The sequence below is a fragment of the Anomaloglossus baeobatrachus genome, chromosome 5 (genome assembly GCF_048569485.1).
Source record: "Anomaloglossus baeobatrachus isolate aAnoBae1 chromosome 5, aAnoBae1.hap1, whole genome shotgun sequence".
NCBI classification, from domain to species: Eukaryota; Metazoa; Chordata; class Amphibia; order Anura; family Aromobatidae; genus Anomaloglossus; species Anomaloglossus baeobatrachus.
The window spans coordinates 24,054,186-24,072,106 of NC_134357.1; the positions used below are offsets into that span (position 1 = coordinate 24,054,186).

The 17,921-nt window shown below is 52.1% G+C and overlaps 1 protein-coding gene across 1 annotated transcript in view; it reads right to left on the reverse strand.

The window, feature by feature from the left end:
* The window catches only part of USP5 (ubiquitin specific peptidase 5), a 122,266-nt gene that overhangs the window by 72,108 nt on the left and 32,237 nt on the right, over positions 1 to 17,921 (reverse strand). The window contains 9 exon segments of the mRNA XM_075348291.1: positions 2,959 to 3,059; positions 3,061 to 3,134; positions 3,213 to 3,366; positions 3,444 to 3,569; positions 5,002 to 5,030; positions 5,033 to 5,076; positions 5,237 to 5,308; positions 5,658 to 5,851; positions 5,932 to 6,026. Coding sequence (XP_075204406.1) covers positions 2,959 to 3,059; positions 3,061 to 3,134; positions 3,213 to 3,366; positions 3,444 to 3,569; positions 5,002 to 5,030; positions 5,033 to 5,076; positions 5,237 to 5,308; positions 5,658 to 5,851; positions 5,932 to 6,026 — 889 coding nt within the window.

Sequence of the window (17,921 nt, forward strand, 5' to 3'; positions counted from 1 at the left end):
AACCTCGACTGCCCCTTCCTCTGTTGGGGTATGTTCGGTTTGGGCTGGGGTAAGGATGTATCCTTTCCCTTGGATTGTTTGATGATTTCATCCAAACGCTCGCCAAACAATCGTTCGCCAGAAATTGCCAAACTGGTTAAGCGCTTTTTGGAAACAGAATCTGCCTTCCATTCCCGTAGCCACAAGGCCCTGCGGAGTACCACCGAATTGGCGGCTGCAACCGCCGTACGGCTCGCAGAGTCCAGGATAGCATTAATAGCGTAAGACGCAAATGCCGACGTCTGAGTGGTTATGGACGCCACCTGTGGCGCGGACGTGCGTGTGGCTGCGTCAATTTGCGCTTGACCTGCTGAGATAGCTTGTAGCGCCCATACGGCTGCGAATGCTGGGGCAAAAGAAGCGCCGATTAGCTTCATAGATGGATTTCAACCAGAGCTCCATCTGCCTGTCAGTGGCATCTTTGAGTGAAGCCCCATCTTCCACTGCAAGTATGGATCTAGCTGCCAGTCTGGAGATTGGAGGATCCACTTTGGGACACTGAGTCCAACCCTTGACCACGTCAGGGGGAAAGGGATAACGTGCATCCTTAAGGCGCTTAGAAAAACGCTTATCTGGACAAGCATGGTGATTCTGGACTGCCTCTCTGAAATCAGAGTGGTCCAGAAACATACTCGGTGTACGCTTGGGAAACCTGAAACGGAATTTCTCCTGCTGGGAAGCCGACTCCTCCGCCGGAGGAGCTGAGGGAGAAATATCCAACATACGATTGATGGACGCAATAAGGTCGTTCACTATGGCGTCCCCGTCCGGAGCATCAAGATTGAGAGCGGCCTCAGGATCAGAATCCTGATCAGCTACTTCCGCGTCATCAACCAGCGATTCCCCCCGCTGAGACCCTGAACAATATGAGGATGTCGAGGGAAAATCTAAGCGAGCCCGCTTAGTCGGTCTGGGGCTGGGGTCTGTGTCAGAACCCTCAGCTTGGGATCCATGAGATACCCCGGGAGGACATTGTTGGTCCAGCTGAGGTGGGCCAGGGAACAAAGATTCAACAGAGTCCCTGTGCTGAGATACCGGTCTGGACTGCAAGGCTTCCAGTATCTTAGCCATAGTCTCAGAGAGTTTTGCAAACTCCGTCCCTGTCACCTGAACAGTGTTAGCAGGTGGCTCCCCCTGGGCCCCCCCTAGCAGAGGCTCTGGCTGAGTAAGTGCCACAGGGGCCGAACAGTGCCTACAATGAGGGTCAGTGGAACCTGCCAGTAGCGGGGTCGTACATGCGGCGCAGGCAACATAATAAGCCTGTGTTTTGGCACCCCTGCCTTTCGTGGGCGCCATGCTATTATCTTCCCTGAGCAACACAATAGGGTATATAGCCAGAAATCAACTGTGCACCATACAGTGTAAAATAAACATATAATGTTACACTACTGCACAATGGGGCTAGCACCACAGGTGCTGCTTACCACCCGCTTAAAGCGGTTGTGAGGCCACCAGAGTCCCTGCCTGGGTCTCCCAGATTTTGTCCCCCTCTGCAGCGTCCGAGGAGCTGACAGGAATGCGTCCTGAGGAGAGGAGAGAGCCCGTGGGCGTGACCCAGAAAGAGCGGGAACTGGTGCCTGCACTGTGCACAGTGAGGGGAGTGGCGTATGCAAAGCATGCTCCAGCCCTCAGTGCTGCTCGTTCTATGCAGCGTCCCGCCCTTCCCCTGCCTGTCAGGGCTATGGGCGGGAGGAAAGGAAACTAGGCCGCAAAAAGCCGGGGACTCTAGTAATAAACGCGGCCGCCGTAAAAGCGCGGCCGGCGTGGAAGTCCCCGGCGCACTACAAGTCCCAGCCGCGCCGCAGTTGGCAGCGGCGGTCAGTGCGGCAGTCCCTATACATAAACACACTCAGCAACGCTGAGTGTGTAATGGCACATATTAACCCGGTCAGCGCCGCGGTCCCCGGTGCACTAGCACACCCAGCAAAGCTGGAGTGTTGCTGTGCGCGGTCCCCACGGGGACACAGAGTACCTCCAAGTAGCAGGGCCATGTCCCTGAACGATACCCGGCTCCTATCCAGCAGGCTCCACAGGAGTTGTGGATGAAGCACGGTCTCCTGTGCCTGGAGACCGATAGGATCCCACTTCCACCAGAGCCCTGAGGGGGATGGGGAAGGAAAACAGCATGTGGGCCTCCAGCCTCCGTACCCGCAATGGATACCTCAACCTTACAACACCGCCGACAAGAGTGGGGTGAGAAGGGAGCATGCTGGGGGCCCTATATGGCCTCACTTTTCTTCCATCCGACATGGTCAGCAGCTGCTGCTGACCAATTCTGTGGAGCTGTGCGTGCGTGTCTGACCTCCTTCGCACAAAGCAAAAAACTGAGGAGCCCGTGGGAGCACAGGGGGTGTATAGGCAGAAGGGGAGGGGCTTAACACTTTTGAGTGTAATACTTTGTGCGGCCTCCGGAGGCATAGCCTATACACCCAATTGTCTGGGTCTCCCAATAGAGCGACAAAGAAACAGCATGTGGCTCCTGCCTATGTACCCGCAATGGGTACCTCAACCTTAACAGCACCGCCGACCAGAGTGGGGTGAGAAGGGAGCATGCTGGGGGCCCTGTTATGGGCCCACTTTTCTTCCATCCGACATAGTCAGCAGCTGCTGCTGACTAAGATGTGGAGCTATGCGTGGATGTCAGCCTCCTTCGCACAAAGCATAAAAACTGAGGAGCCCGTGAGGCACGGGGGGTGTATAGGCAGAAGGGGAGGGGCTTTACACTTTTAAGTGTAATACTTTGTGTGGCCTCCGGAGGCAGAAGCTATACACCCCAATTGTCTGGGTCTCCCAATGGAGCGACAAAGAAAAATGCTTTCATTCACCCACTGCAAGCAGAGGATGAAAAAAGCTTGAGTATATATAACCCAAAACATAAGAAAGCACGAGTGAGTATCATCAGACTAGACACTTTCTTACTTAAGTGCGGTGGACTTGGCCTGCAGAGCGGCGCTCCAGAATTCGTCCAGTTGCTCGGGAGCAGCAAAAGCTTCTAGACAAGATGTGAATGGGATCCGCGCCCCGGACGAGCTCGGGAGGGGGCCGGTGTTCTTGCTCTGATAGCTGTCGGGCCTGTTCATAGGCAGCAAGCTCCTCTGCACAACACACAAAGTAGAGGTCAGCTCAACAGACGACGCATCCCTCTACAACCCCCCGGCCTGCCCGTTCCTGACCTTTATTTAATGCGGCCTCCATGGGCACGGGCAGCTGCAGGATGTACTCCACCCTCTGCGTGTACTTCACTTTCTGGGACACCAGACATTTAATCTTCTCTTCCACCAAAAACCGGAAAACTTCATTAGGATTAGAAGAGCTGCGGCAATTTCTCTGCGGAGACGTAAAAGCGATGTCACCTCCGAAAACGTACACAGCTGCGGACAGCGATGTATATTACCGCCACTCACCTCCACCATGTTTATGAAGTGCAGGAAGAACTCCTGGGCGTCCTGCTGCCTGTTGGTGGAAAACTCCGGGTGTCCCTTCCCTATAAGTGCTTTAAACATGCGCGGTGCGATGCCGTCCTGTAAACCCTGAAAAATAGAGGGGGGTAAATGGAAAAACTGCCGCAAATATCAGGGAAACAAGATGAGAGCTACACGTTCTGCAACTTTCCAAATTCTCACCACTCACTATACATCTGCTTGCTCTCAGTGAACAGACCACCCTTCTTTACACTCAACCGCTGAAGACCCCTCCTCACATCTGATGTGCTAGTTACAATGTGTCAGCGTGACCAGGAGCCACTAGTTTAGGAAAGGTTCGCATTTAACAGCTATGTGATCGGAGAGACATATTCATCCCCTAAATGTAAATATCTGCATTTGTTGACAACAAGCAGAGATCTTTACCACAGCGAGGAATCTATATTATACAGTTGGGAACCAACCAACAGGATTTTCATATATAAAGTAAAGCCAGTGCCGTACTGAGGCTAGGATGCTGAATCTATGCATACAATTGTTATGAGATTGGATGTTTTATTTCAGAAATATGTGCAAGTAAAGTTCTAGCAATTCACTGCTATTTGATTGACAGGTGCTTTAGAAAGGAAATATGTGAGTCGGGTCTTGCTATCTTTTCCCGCCCCTGTCTGTCTGCCTGCGCCGGAAAAAGTTTGCCGGCGACAGGGGGAAGAACACCAGGAAGGCAAACAGACAGGGGCGGGAATAGATAGCAAGACCTGACCCACATATTTCATTTCTGTTGCACCTGTCAATCAAATAGCAGTGCATTGCTGGAACTTTACTTGCACATATTTCTTAAATAAAACATCCAGTCTGTGAAGAAAAGGCTTGGTTATATTCAGCCTCCTAGTTGCCAGGATAGCGCTGGCTTTACTTTATATATCAAATCCTGCTGGTTGGTTCCCTTTAATCAGGTTCAAAGGGGCGTCCAGACTATTAGGCTATGTGCCCACGGGACCTTGTACCTGCGGATATATCCGCAGGTTTCCCACAGCAGCTCCCCGGAATCCGCAGCTATCCATAGCTGCGGGATTCCATCGACCTATCTGTGGAAAACCTGCAGACATTCATGCAACTTACCTGCGGACGTCCCACCCTCTATCTCCATAGTGGAGGGCCGGGAATTCCGCAGGTAAATCCGCAGGAATAATTGACATGCAGTTACGTGCGGCTGCGGGACATCCACAGCATATTCCACAGCCGCACATAACGCAGCATGGACACAGCATTCTCCATGTCCCATAGGATAACATGGGGAGTGTCCGTTCTTGCTAAAACCTGCGGATTTATCTAGAAAATCCAGATAAATCCGCAGGCTTTCTGTGGCAAAATCCGCAGAAGCAAGCTCCCGTGGGCACATAGCCTTATTCTCCCCTCAGTCATGTCCTGAGGTCTATGGACAATTTAGTGATGGGATCAGTCTGGGATTTCCATTTTTTTTGCTCTTGTAGGAATGCAGACTCTCAGTATGTATTTATGTCCCAATCTGCAGCCTCACCTTCTGCTCCTCGCCCTCTTTTTCCGTCCCGGCTTTGAGTATTCACCAGACGACAGGCCGTTGCCGAGTTTGGCTCTGCGGAAACATCACCAAGAGTATTAATTTCATATCTTCAAACATAAATCAGATGGGGCAAGAAGGACCCCGCAGTCATGGTCCGCTGTACGGAGCAACGAATAATTATGGCGCCCCCTACCCTCCAAATCTAGGTGTATTCTCTACACACGATACTCACACTTGGGTGTTGAAATCCTGCGTGGGATCGGCCGGCGCCTTATGGAATATTTGCTCCATTCGTTCCACATACCTGTAAGCGATCAATGCTGAGTTACACTTCAATTTAACCCCTTTGGGGAGCAGATACAATTGCACATGTGGTATATAACACGTCAAACGAGCTCCACTGGCAGAGCTGGGTAGAGTTGGGGAGCAATGAGGCACCCCATCGCCTGCTTGAAAGGAGCCAGGGACATTGCCTCTGCCCCTATTCAGTATGGGCACTAAGAGTGTGCGTCCAAAAAGAAGACAGAAGTGGTTATAATCTTTCATCTTTTCAGGGAAGATCACACTATCTGCTCCCAATTACAGGGGGTTTACATGCCGTACATTTACACTGATGCCCAGGAGCACGCGCCCCGGACCACCAGGACACTTACTTGCGCTGGAAGGCAGGTATACTGAACACCACCTGCATAGTGGAGTTGAGATAGCAGCTGTTGCCCAGATTGCGGATCCCCGTGTAGCCGGGTCCATACAGGGGCTGCAGCTGTACCCCCGATTCCTGGATCAGCTCCCATTCTCCGATCCTCTGGTTCATATCGATTTCAAGCTCAGTCATGGTCTTGTCCGTCTAGGAAATGGGAAGAGGTGTTACACGTGTACGGGAGGGATCACCGGCCGGCAGGAATATCCCGATACGGCCTCGCTCACCTTCTGCATCTTCATCATGTCAATACCAAAGTGCGCTAGATGTTCGGCCAGATTGGGGTCCAGCACCATGTCGTCTTCATCGTAGGAGTAGACATCTGATGGGGGCAATAGGGGACAATGAGGAGCTAAAGTGTCAATTCTATAATATCGGAGGGGATAAATATGTCCATAAAATTATATTTCTTTTATTAGCTTCAATGAGTTAAAAAAAAAAAAACAAACAAAAATATACACACACATACATACATACATACATACATATACATTGTATATATACATATATCTATACATACATTAATATATATATATATATATTTTGATGGCTGAACTAAATGGACCTAGGTCTTTTTTCAACCTATGTAAATATACATATAAGGCGGGGCCAGGCCGAGGCCAATCCGTGGGGGGGAGGGCCAGGCCGAGGCGAGCAGCCAATCCGTGGGGGGGCGGAGCCAGGCCGAGCCCAGAGCGGCTAATACATGCGGAAGGCGGGGCCAGGCCGAGGCCAATCCGTGGGGGGGGGGGGGGGGGGGAGGGCCAGGCCGAGCCCAACGGCCAATCCGACAGTTGTCACTTTTATGACACTGTCACGGTGACACAATTTTGGAGCAAGACAGACAGGCAGACAGAATAAGGCAATTATATATATGTATAGATAGATAGAGATATATATATATATATATATATATATATATATATATAATCTCTATCTATATATATATATATATATATTTTATTTATTACACACACACACATACATATATATATTTACATTGGTTGAAAAGAAGGGAATTTTGTTACTTACCGTAAATTCCTTTTCTTCTAGCTCTTATTGGGAGACCCAGACGATTGGGGTATAGCTACTGCCCTCTGGAGGCCACACAAAGCACTACATCAAAAGTGCAAGGCCCCTCCTCCTCTGGCTATACCCCCCCCGTGGTATCACGGGTTCTCCAGTTTTAGTGCCAAAGCAAGAAGGAGGAAGCCAATAACTGGTTTAAACAAATTAACTCCGAATAACATCGTAGAACTGAAAAACCGTTCAACATGAACAACATGTGTACCCGCAATCAACAAAAAAACATCCCGAAGGACAACAGGGCGGGTGCTGGGTCTCCCAATAAGAGCTAGAAGAAAAGGAATTTACGGTAAGTAACAAAATTCCCTTCTTCTTCAGCGCTCTATTGGGAGACCCAGACGATTGGGACGTCCAAAAGCTGTCCCTGGGTGGGTAAAGAAATACCTCATGTTAGAGCTGCAAAAACAGCCCTCCCCTACGGGGGTGTCACTGCCTCCTGCAGGACTCTTCCACCTAAGCTGGCATCCGCCGAAGCATAGGTATGCACCTGATAATGCTTGGTGCAAGTGTGCAGGCTGGACCAGGTGGCTGCCTGGCACACTTGTTGAGCCGAAGCCTGGTGTCGCAATGCCCAGGACGCACCCACGGCTCTGGTAGGATGGGCCTTCAGCCTTGATGGAACCGGAAGCTCAGCAGAACGGTAGGCTTCAAGAATTGGTTCTTTGATCCATCGAGCCAGGGTGACCTTAGAAGCCTGCGACCCTTTGGGCTTACCAGCGACAAGGACAAAGAGTGCATCCGAACGGCGCAAGGGCGCCGTGCGGGAAATGTAGATTCTGAGTGCTCTCACCAGATCTAACAAAAGTAAATCCTTCTCATACCGATGAACTGCATGAGGACAAAACGAAGGCAAAGAGATATCCTGATTAAGATGAAAAAAGGATACCACCTTCGGGAGAAACTCCTGAATGGGGCGCAGCACTACCTTGTCCTGGTGGAAGACCAGGAAAGGAGCCTTGGATGACAGCGCTGCCAGCTCAGACACTCTCCGAAGAGATGTGATCGCTACCAGAAAAGCCACTTTCTGTGATAGTCTAGAAAGTGAAACCTCCCTCAGAAGCTCGAAGGGCGGCTTCTGGAGGACAACTAGTACCCTGTTCAGATCCCATGGATCTAACGGCCGCTTGTACGGGGGTACGATATGGCAAACCCCCTGTAGGAACGTGCGCACCTTAGGAAGGCGCGCCAAACGCCTCTGAAAAAAGACGGATAGCACCGAGACCTGACCTTTAAGGGGGCCGAGCGACAAACCTTTTTTCTAACCCAGATTGCAGGAAAGATAGAAAGGTAGGCAATGCAAATGGCCAGGGAGACACTCCCTGAGCAGAGCACCAGGATAAGAATATCCTCCACGTTCTGTGGTAGATCTTAGCAGACGTGGGCTTCCTAGCCTGTCTCATGGTGGCAACGACCCCTTGGGATAATCCTGAAGACGCTAGGATCCAGGACTCAATGGCCACACAGTCAGGTTCAGGGCCGCAGAATTCCGATGGAAAAACGGCCCTTGGAACAGTAAGTCTGGTCGGTCTGGTAGTGCCCACGGTTGGCCGACCGTGATATGCCACAGATCCGGATACCACGCCCTCCTCGGCCAGTCTGGGGCGACGAGTATGACGCGGCTGCAATCGGATCTGATCTTGCGTAGCACTCTGGGCAAGAGTGCCAGAGGTGGAAACACATAAGGGAGCCGGAACTGCGACCAATCTTGCACTAAGGCGTCTGCCGCCAGAGCTCTTTGATCGCGAGACCGTGCCATGAAGGTTGGGACCTTGTTGTTGTGCCGGGACGCCATTAGGTCGACGTCCGGCCTACTCCATCGGCGACAGATTTCCTGAAACACGTCCGGGTGAAGGGACCATTCCCCTGCGTCCATGCCCTGGCCACTGAGGAAGTCTGCTTCCCAATTTTCTACGCCGGGGATGTGAACTGCGGATATGGTGGAGGCCGTGGCGTCCACCCACATCAGAATCCGCCGGACTTCCTGGAAGGCTTGCCGACTGCGTGTCCCCCCTTGGTGGTTGACGTATGCCACCGCTGTGGAGTTGTCCGACTGAATTCGGATCTGCCTTCCTTCCAGCCACTGCTGGAAGGCTATAAGGGCAAGATACACTGCTCTGATTTCCAGAACATTGATCTGAAGGGTGGACTCCTGCTGAGTCCACGTACCCTGAGCCCTGTGGTGGAGAAAAAAACTGCTCCCCACCCTAACAGACTCGCATCTGTCGTGACCACCGCCCAAGACGGTGGTAGGAAGGATCTTCCCTGTGATAATGAGGTGGGAAGAAGCCACCATTACAGAGAGTCCTTGGCCGTCTGTGAAAGGGATACTTTCCTGTTCAGGGATGTTGACTTCCCGTCCCATTGGCGGAGAATGTCCCATTGAAGTGGACGCAGATGAAACTGCGTAAACGGAACCGCCTCCATTGCTCATCTTCCCGAGGAAGTGCATGAGGCGTCTTAAGGAGTGCGACTGACCTTGAAGGAGAGTCTGCACCCCAGTCTGTAGTGACCGCTGCTTGTCCAGCGGAAGCTTCACTAGCGCTGAGAGGGTATGAAAATCCTGCCAAGATACGTTAGTGATTGGGTCGGTGACAGGTTTGGCTTTGAGAAGTTGATGAGCCACCCAAACGTCTGGAGAGTCTCCAGCGCAACATTCAGGCTGAGTTGGCATGCCTCTTGAGAGGGTGCCTTGCCAAGTAGATCATCCAAGTAAGGGATCACAGAGTGTCCCTGTGAGTGCAAGACTGCTACCCCTGCCGCCATGACCTTGGTGAACACCCGTGGGGCTGTCGCCAGACCGAATGGCAGAGCTACGCACTGAAGATGGTCGTCACCTATCACGAAACGTAGAAAAGAAGGGAATTTTGTTTACTTACCGTAAATTCCTTTTCTTCTAGCTCCAATTGGGAGACCCAGACAATTGGGTGTATAGCTATTGCCTCTGGAGGCCACACAAAGTATTACACTTAAAAGTGTAAGGCCCCTCCCCTTCTGGCTATACACCCCCAGTGGGATCACTGGCTCACCAGTTTTAGTGCCAAAGCAAGAAGGAGGAAAGCCAATAACTGGTTTAAAGACCAATTCAATCCGAGGAAACATCGGAGAACTGAACCATACCACATGAACAACATGTGTACCCGAAAAAACAGAAAAACCCCGAGAAAACAGGGCGGGTGCTGGGTCTCCCAATTGGAGCTAGAAGAAAAGGAATTTACGGTAAGTAAACAAAATTCCCTTCTTCTTTGTCGCTCCATTGGGAGACCCAGACAATTGGGATGTCCAAAAGCAATCCCTGGGTGGGTAAAAGAATACCTCATGATAGGGCCGTCAAACGGCCCTCTCCTACAGGTGGCCAACCGCCGCCTGAATGACTTATCTACCTAGGCTGGCGTCTGCCGAAGCGTAGGTATGCATCTGATAATGCTTGGTAAAAGTAAGTAGACTCGACCAGGTGGGTGCCTGACACACCTGCTGAGCCGTAGCCTGGTGCCGTAATGCCCAGGATGCACCCACGGCTCTGGTAGAATGGGCCTTCGGCCTTGAGAGAACCAGAAGCCCAGTAGAACTGTAGGTTTCAAGAATTGGTTCCTCGAGCCCCCGAGCAAGGGTGGATCTGGAAGCTTGCGACTGTTTACGCCGACCAGCGACAAGGACAAAGAGTGCATCCGGGTGGCGCAGGAGCGCCATGCGGGAAGTAGAACCTGAGTGCTCTCACCAGAACCAACAGATGCAAATCTTTCTGAAATTGATGGACTGGACGAGGACACAAAGAAGGTGAGGTGATATCCTGATTGATATGAAAATGGGATACCACCTTAGGGAGAAATTCCGGAACCGGACGCAGAACTACCCTGTCCTGGTGAAGGACCAGGAAGGGAGTTTGTATGAGAGCGTTGCTAGCTCGGAAACTCTCCTAAGAGACGAGACCGTTACTAGAAGGCCACTTCCCGTGAAAAACGGGAAGGGAGACATCCTTCAAAGGCTCGAAAGGCGGCATCTGGAGAGCAATTAGAACCTTGTTCAGATCTCAGGGCTCTAACGGCCGCTTGTACGGAGTGCTGAGAAGACAAACTCCCCGTAGGAACGTGCGTACCTGAGGAAGTCGTCGTTTCTGAAAAAATACAGATAGCGCTGAGACTTGTCCCTAAAGGGAACTGAGCGACAACCCATTTTCCTACCTAGATTGCAGGAAGGAAGGAAACATAGACGATGCAACCGGCCAGGGAGAAACACCCTGCGCCGAGCACCGAGATAAGAACATCTTCCACGTCCTGTGGTCAATCTTGGCGGACGTTGGTATGCTAGCCTGTCTCATGGTGGCAACCACGTCCTGAGGTAATCCTGACGACACTAGGTTCCAGGACTCAATGCCACACCATCCGGTTGAGGGCCGTAGAATTCAAATGGAAGAATGGCCCTTGAGACAGCCAGTCTGATTGGTCTGGTAGTGCCCCCGGTTAGCCTACCGTGAGGCACCACAGAACCGAGTACCACAACATCCTCGGCCAATTTGTAGCGACGAGGATGGCGCGGCCGCAGTCGGTCTTGATCTAGCGCAGTACTCTGGGCAACAATGCCAGAGGTGGCACCTAAGGTAGCTGGAACTGCGACCAATGCTGAACTAAGGCGTTTGCCGCCAGAGCTCGATGATTGTGAAACCGTGCCATGAAGCTGGCACATTGTTGTTGTGCCGTGACGCCATTAGATCGACGTCCGGCCTCTGTCAGCGGCGCCCGATCTCCTGAAACCCGTCCGGGTGAGGAGACCATACTCTTTCGGCCACACCTCAGCGACTTAGGAAGTCAGCTTCCTAGTTTCCACACTTGGGATGTGAATTGTGGATATGGTGGATGCCGTGTCTTCCACCCACATCAGAACCTGCCGGACTTCCTGGAAGGCTTGCCGGTTGCGCGTTCTTCCTTGGTGGTTGATGTATGCCACCGCTGTGGAGCTGTCCGACTGAAGTCGGATATGCTTGCTTTCCAACCGCTGTTGGAAGGATTGTAGGGCAAGATACACTGCTCTGTGTTCAAGAACATTGATCTGAAGAGTGGACTCTTGCTGAGTCCACGTACCCTGAGCGCTGTAGTGGAGAAAAACTGCTCCCCACCCTGATAGACTCGCGTCTGTCGTAACTATCGCCCAGGACGGGGATAGGAAGGACCTTCTTTTTGACCAAGAGGTGAGAAGAAGCCACCACCGTAGAGATTCCTTGGCCGCCTGAGAAAGAACGACGACTCTGTTGAGGGACGTCGATTCCTCGTCCCATTGGCGGAGAATGTCCCATTGTAGTGGACGCAGTAAAACTGCGCGAAAGGAACTGCCTCCATTGCTACCATCTTACGTAGGAAGTGCATGAGGCGTCTCAATGTGTGCGACTGGTTCTTAAAGAAGAGCTTGCAGCCCGTAGTGAATGCTGTTTGTCTAGCGGCAGCTTCACTATCGCTGAGAGAGTAAGAAACTCTATGCCTAGATATGTTATCGATAGGGTCGGGGTCGGATCTGACTTTAAAAAGTTGATGATCCACCCAAAACTCTAGAGAGTCTCCAGCGCAACGTTCGGGCAGTGTTGGCATGTTTCCTAAGAGAGTGCCTTGACAAGTAGATCGTCTAAATACGGGACCACAGAGTGACCCTGAGAGTGCAGGACTGTGACTACTGCTGCCCTGACCTTGGCGAAGACCAGTTGGACTGTCGCTAGCCGGAAGGTAGAGCTACGAACAGAGGGTGTTCGTCTCCTATAACGAAGCGTAGAAACGCTAGTGCTCTGGATCAATCGGCACGTGTGGATAAGCATCCTTGATGCCTAATGATGCTAGGAAATATCCTTGGGACCTTGAGGCGATGACATGGCGGAGGGATTCCATCCGGAACCGCCTGGTGTCCACGAGCTTGCTGAGCATTTTTAGATCCAGAACGGGACGGAACGGCCCGTTGTTATAGGTACCGCAAAGAATTTGGGGTAAAAACCGTGACCTTGTTCCTGAAGAGGAACGGGGGTCATCACTCTTTCTGCCTATAGAGTGCACCCTGTTTGCAGAAGAGCAGCGGCCCGGCCGGGAGGTGGAGAAATTCTGAAGAATCGAGTTGGAGGACGAGAAGTGAGCTCTATCCTGTACCCGTGAGACAGAATGTCTCACACTCAATGGTCATTGACCTATGGCAGCTAAATATCGCCAAGGCGGGAGAGCCTGCTACGGACCGAGGCCGCAAGTCATGAGGAAGCCGCCTTGGAAGCGGGTTTTCAGACTGTCGCTTTTTTGGGCGAGACTGAGCCCGCTAAGAATCTTAGCTCCTCTGATCCTTTTGAGTCCACATTGGACGAGGAAAAATGGGACCTGCCCGAGCCTCGAAAAGGCCGAAAACCCCGACTGCCTCTTGCACTGTTGGGGTTTGTTGTGTCCGGGCTGAGGAAAGGATGAATCCTTACCCCTGGACTGTTTGATGGTTACATCCAACGCTCACCAAACAGTCGGTCAGCAGAAAAAGGCAACTGGTTAGGCAACCTTTTTTGGAAGCAGAATCTGCCTTCCATTCACTTAACGAGCAGACCAGGCTCTGCTTAAAAACACGGAGTAGCGGAGGCTACCGCCGCACGGTTCGCAGAGTCCAGGACAACCTGAATCGCGTAAGAAACAAATGCAGACATTTGAGAGGTTAAGGATGCCACCTGCGGCACAGATGTACGGGTAACCGTGTCAATCTGTGTAAGACAAGCTGAAATAGCTTGGAGTGCCCCAAGGGAGAGAATGCCGGAGCCAACGGTGCGCCGACAGCCTCATAGATGGCTTTCGACCAGAGATCCATCTGTCTGTCAGTGGCATCTTTGAGTTTGCAGTTCCATCTCCCACTGCAACTATGGATCTAGCTACAAGCCTGGAGATTGGAGGATGCCGCTCGGGACATTGGGTCCAGTCCTTGACCAAGTCAGGGGACAGGGATAACGTGTATCCTAAGCCGTTTGGAGAAGCGCATATCTGGATAAGCGTGGTGTTCCTGGACTGCCTCTCTGAAGGCAGAGTGGTCCAGAAAAATACGTGAAGCTGACTCCTCCACTGGAGGAGCTGTGAGAAATAACCCACATTCTATAGATGGACGCTATAAGATTATTTACTATGGCGTCACAATCAGGTGTATCCAGATTGAGAGCGGTCTCAGGATCAGAATCCTGAGCCGCTACTTCCGCCTCATTACACAGCGAGTCCTTCTGTTAGGACCCTGATGAAACCGAGGCCGCTCATAGCGAGCCCACTTAGGCTGTCTGGGACTGACGTCCGTGCAGAGCCGTGACTCTGGGATGCGTGTGACATTCCCGGAGCTGTTAGTTATTCACACTGAGGGGGGCCATGGATCAATGATTCAACAGTGCCCATATTGTGAGAGACATGTCCGGACTGCTAGGCTTCTAGTATCATAGCCATAGTCTCAGAAAAACTGTCAGTAAATACTGCAGACACCGTCCTCATCCCCTGGCCATTAGTGCATACAATGGGAGTCTATGTACCTGCCGGCCGTATAGCCCCTTTGTTTTACACAGAGAATATGCTGATAACTCCTCCGCATAATCCAGGAGGGTATATACAACGTGCGACCAAACAGTGCAATGTATATAGTACAAGCATATCTATAAGTGCACTTCTGCACTAGTGGGGTTAGCACCACAGGTGCTGCTTAACGCCTGTTGCAGCGATTGTGTGACTATCAGAATGCCAGGGTCTTCCACACTTGTCTCTGTATCGTACAGAAACTGACACTAATGGCTGCCGGTGTCCTTGTAGAGAAGGAAGCCGTGGGCGTGCCTGAGAAAGTGCGGGAATCCGGATTCACAGTGCACACAGTGAGAGGGGTGGAGTATGCAAAACATACTCCAGCTCTCAGCTCTGCTCTATGCAGCGTCACGCCCCTACCCTGACTGTCAGGGCTGTGGGCGGTAACGAAGGGAGACTAGGCCCAGAAGCCGGGGACTCGAGTTAACAGCGCGGCCGCCGTAAAAGCGCGGGCCGCGCTGAAGTCCCCGGCGCACCACAAGTGCCAGCCGCGCCGCAGTTCCAGCGGCCGGCGCGACCGATTCATAGAAGTGGCCAGCGTCCCGCCCCTCTCCTGACTGGCAGGTCTGGGGGCGGGAACGAACGGAAGCAGGCCGCAAAAGCCGGGGACTCTAGTTATCAGCGCGGCCGCCGTAAAAGCGCAGGCCGCGCTGAAGTCCCCGGCGCACTACAAGTGCCAGCCGCGCCGCAGTCCCAGCGGCCGGCGCGACCAATTCCCATAAGTGAGCCTGCTTCAGCAAAGCTGAATGAGGCCATGGCACAGGCGCCGCAGCGCTGATGTCCCCCGGCGCACTACAACACCCAGCATGCTGCGGTGTGAGCGCCAAATGCACGGGGACACAGAGTACCTTGAGGAAGCAGGGCCATGTCCCTGATGTACTCCGCTCCATCCAGCATCTTCTCCAGGGGCTGTAGATGGAGCACGGTCTCAGTGCCTGGAGACCGGTAAATCCCACTTCACCCAGAGCCCTGTAAAAAGGGATGGGGAAGGAATCAGCATGTGGGCTCCTGCCGCCGTACCCGCAATGGGTACCTCAACCTTACAAACACCTCCGACATACAGTGGGGTGAGAAGGGAGCATGCTGGGGACACTATATGTGTCCTCTTTTCTTCCATCCGACATAGTCAGCAGCTGCTGCTGACTAAAAAGTGGAGCTATGCGTGGATGTGTTGCCTCCTTCGCACAAAGCACAAAACTGGTGAGCCAGTGATCCCACTGGGGGTGTATAGCCAGAAGGGGAGGGGCCTTACACTTTTAAGTGTAATACTTTGTGTGGCCTCCAGAGGCAATAGCTATACACCCAATTGTCTGGGTCTCCCAATGGAGCGACAAAGAAACATTGGTGCTCTGTAGCAATCGGCACGTGGAGATAAGCATCTTTGATGTCTATTGATGCTAGGAAATTTCCTTGAGACATTGAGGCAATGGCGGAGCGGAGGGTTTCATCCGGAACCGCCTGGCCTCCACGTGCTTGTTGAGCAGTTTTAGGTCCAGAACGGAACGGAAAGAGCCATCCTTTTTTGGCACCACAACCAGATTGGAGAAAAACCGTGTCTTGTTCCTGAAGAGGAACAGGGATTACCACTCCTTCTGCCTGCAGAAGAGCATCGGCTCGGTGGGGAGGTGGGGACGGTCTGAAGAATCGAGTCGGAGGACGAGAACCGAACTCTGTCCTGTGCACGTGGGCACAATGTCCCTCACCCACCGGTCTGTGACCTGTGGCAGCTAAATGACGCCAAAGGCGAGCGAGTCTGCCATCAACCGTGGATGCGGAGAGATGAGAGAGCTGAGAGTCATGAGGAGACCGCCTTGGTAGCGGTTCCTCCGGCTGCCTTCCTTGGGCGTGATTGAGCCCGGCCGGAAGCTGAGCCCCTCTGAGGCTTTTCAGCCCTTTTGGACGAGGACAAGTGGGACCTGCCCGAGCTTGGGAAGGACCGAAACCTCGACTGTCCTTCCAGGACAGCATCAATAGGGTAAGTCGCAATGCAGACATTGCGAGGTTACGGACGCCCCTGCGGCATAGATGTACATATGCTCAAGACCAGCTGCGTCAAGAACAGCTGAAAGCTTAGGGTGCCCCTACGGCTGTGAATGCCGGAGCAACCGACACGCCGATAGCCTCATAGACAGATTTCAATCAGAGTCCATCTGTCAGTCAATGGCATCTTTAAGTGAAGTCCCATCTCCACTGCAACTATGGCTTTAGCCGCAAGCCTGGAGATTGGAGAATCCACCTTTGGACCCTGGGTCCAGCGCTTGACCACGTCAGGGGGAAGGGGATAACGTGTATCCTTAATACGTTTGGAGAAAACGCTTATCTGGTAAGCGTGGTGTTCCTGGACTGCTTCTCTGAATTCAGCGTGGCCAGAAAAATACTCAATATACGTTTGAGCTCCTGGAATGGGACTTCTCCTGCTGTGAAGCTGACTCCTCCGCTGGGGGAGCTGAGGGAGAAAGATCCAACATTCCATTGATGGACGCTATAGGATCATTCCTTATGGCGTCACCATCCGGTGTATCCGGATTGAGAGCGGTGTCAGGATCAAAGTCCTGATGAGCTACGTCTGCCTCACCATACAGAGAGTCCTCCTGGGACCCCCCCGGAGCACCGATTTTATTCCAAATGAGGGTGGCCAGGGAGCAATGAACCAGATTGCGCATGGCCTGTCTGATGACAATATATCAGCCAAAACTGCAACTCTGTCCCTGTCCTTGGACAGGGTTGACAGGTTGTTTCCTTTGGCCACATCTAGGAGAGACCCCGGCTGACCAAGTGCTACAGGAGAGCATTGCAGACAATGGGGGTCAGTGCCGTGGAACAGTATCACATGCAGTAAAAACAGCATTGAAAGCCTGTGTTGCTTATATGCTGCTGCCGACTAGCCATCTAGGATTATAGCGCCAAGAATGGCGACCGTACAGTGCAATGTATAGCATACCAGCACAAGTACAAATGACCACTGCAGCACATGCAATACAAGCAGCGTAGAAGCCTGTGCCGTGGCACCCCAGCTCTACTGCTGCTGTAGACTAGTCATCTAGGGGAATATGGCCCAGAAGAGTGACCATACAGTGCAATGTATAGCATACAAGCACCAGTACAAATGCACACTGCAGCCCATGCAAAACAAGCAGCATAGAAAAAAACCTGTGCCCCAGCACCCTTGGTTTTCTGCTGCTATAGTCTAGCCCTTCCAGGAGAATATAGCTAAGACTAGCGACTGTACAGTGGAATGTACAACACAAAAACACAAATGAGCATCTCAGTCTGCGATACAAGTAGCCTAGAAAGCCTGTGCCTTAGCACACCTGCTTTCCTGCTGCTAATGTGTCGCTCCCCAAGCGGGCATATAGCGACCTGTGCAGTTAAAGAAGGGAATTTTGTTTACTTACCGTAAATTCCTTTTCTTCTAGCTCCAATTGGGAGACCCAGACAATTGGGTGTATAGCTATTGCCTCTGGAGGCCACACAAAGTATTACACTTAAAAGTGTAAGGCCCCTCCCCTTCTGGCTATACACCCCCAGTGGGATCACTGGCTCACCAGTTTTAGTGCCAAAGCAAGAAGGAGGAAAGCCAATAA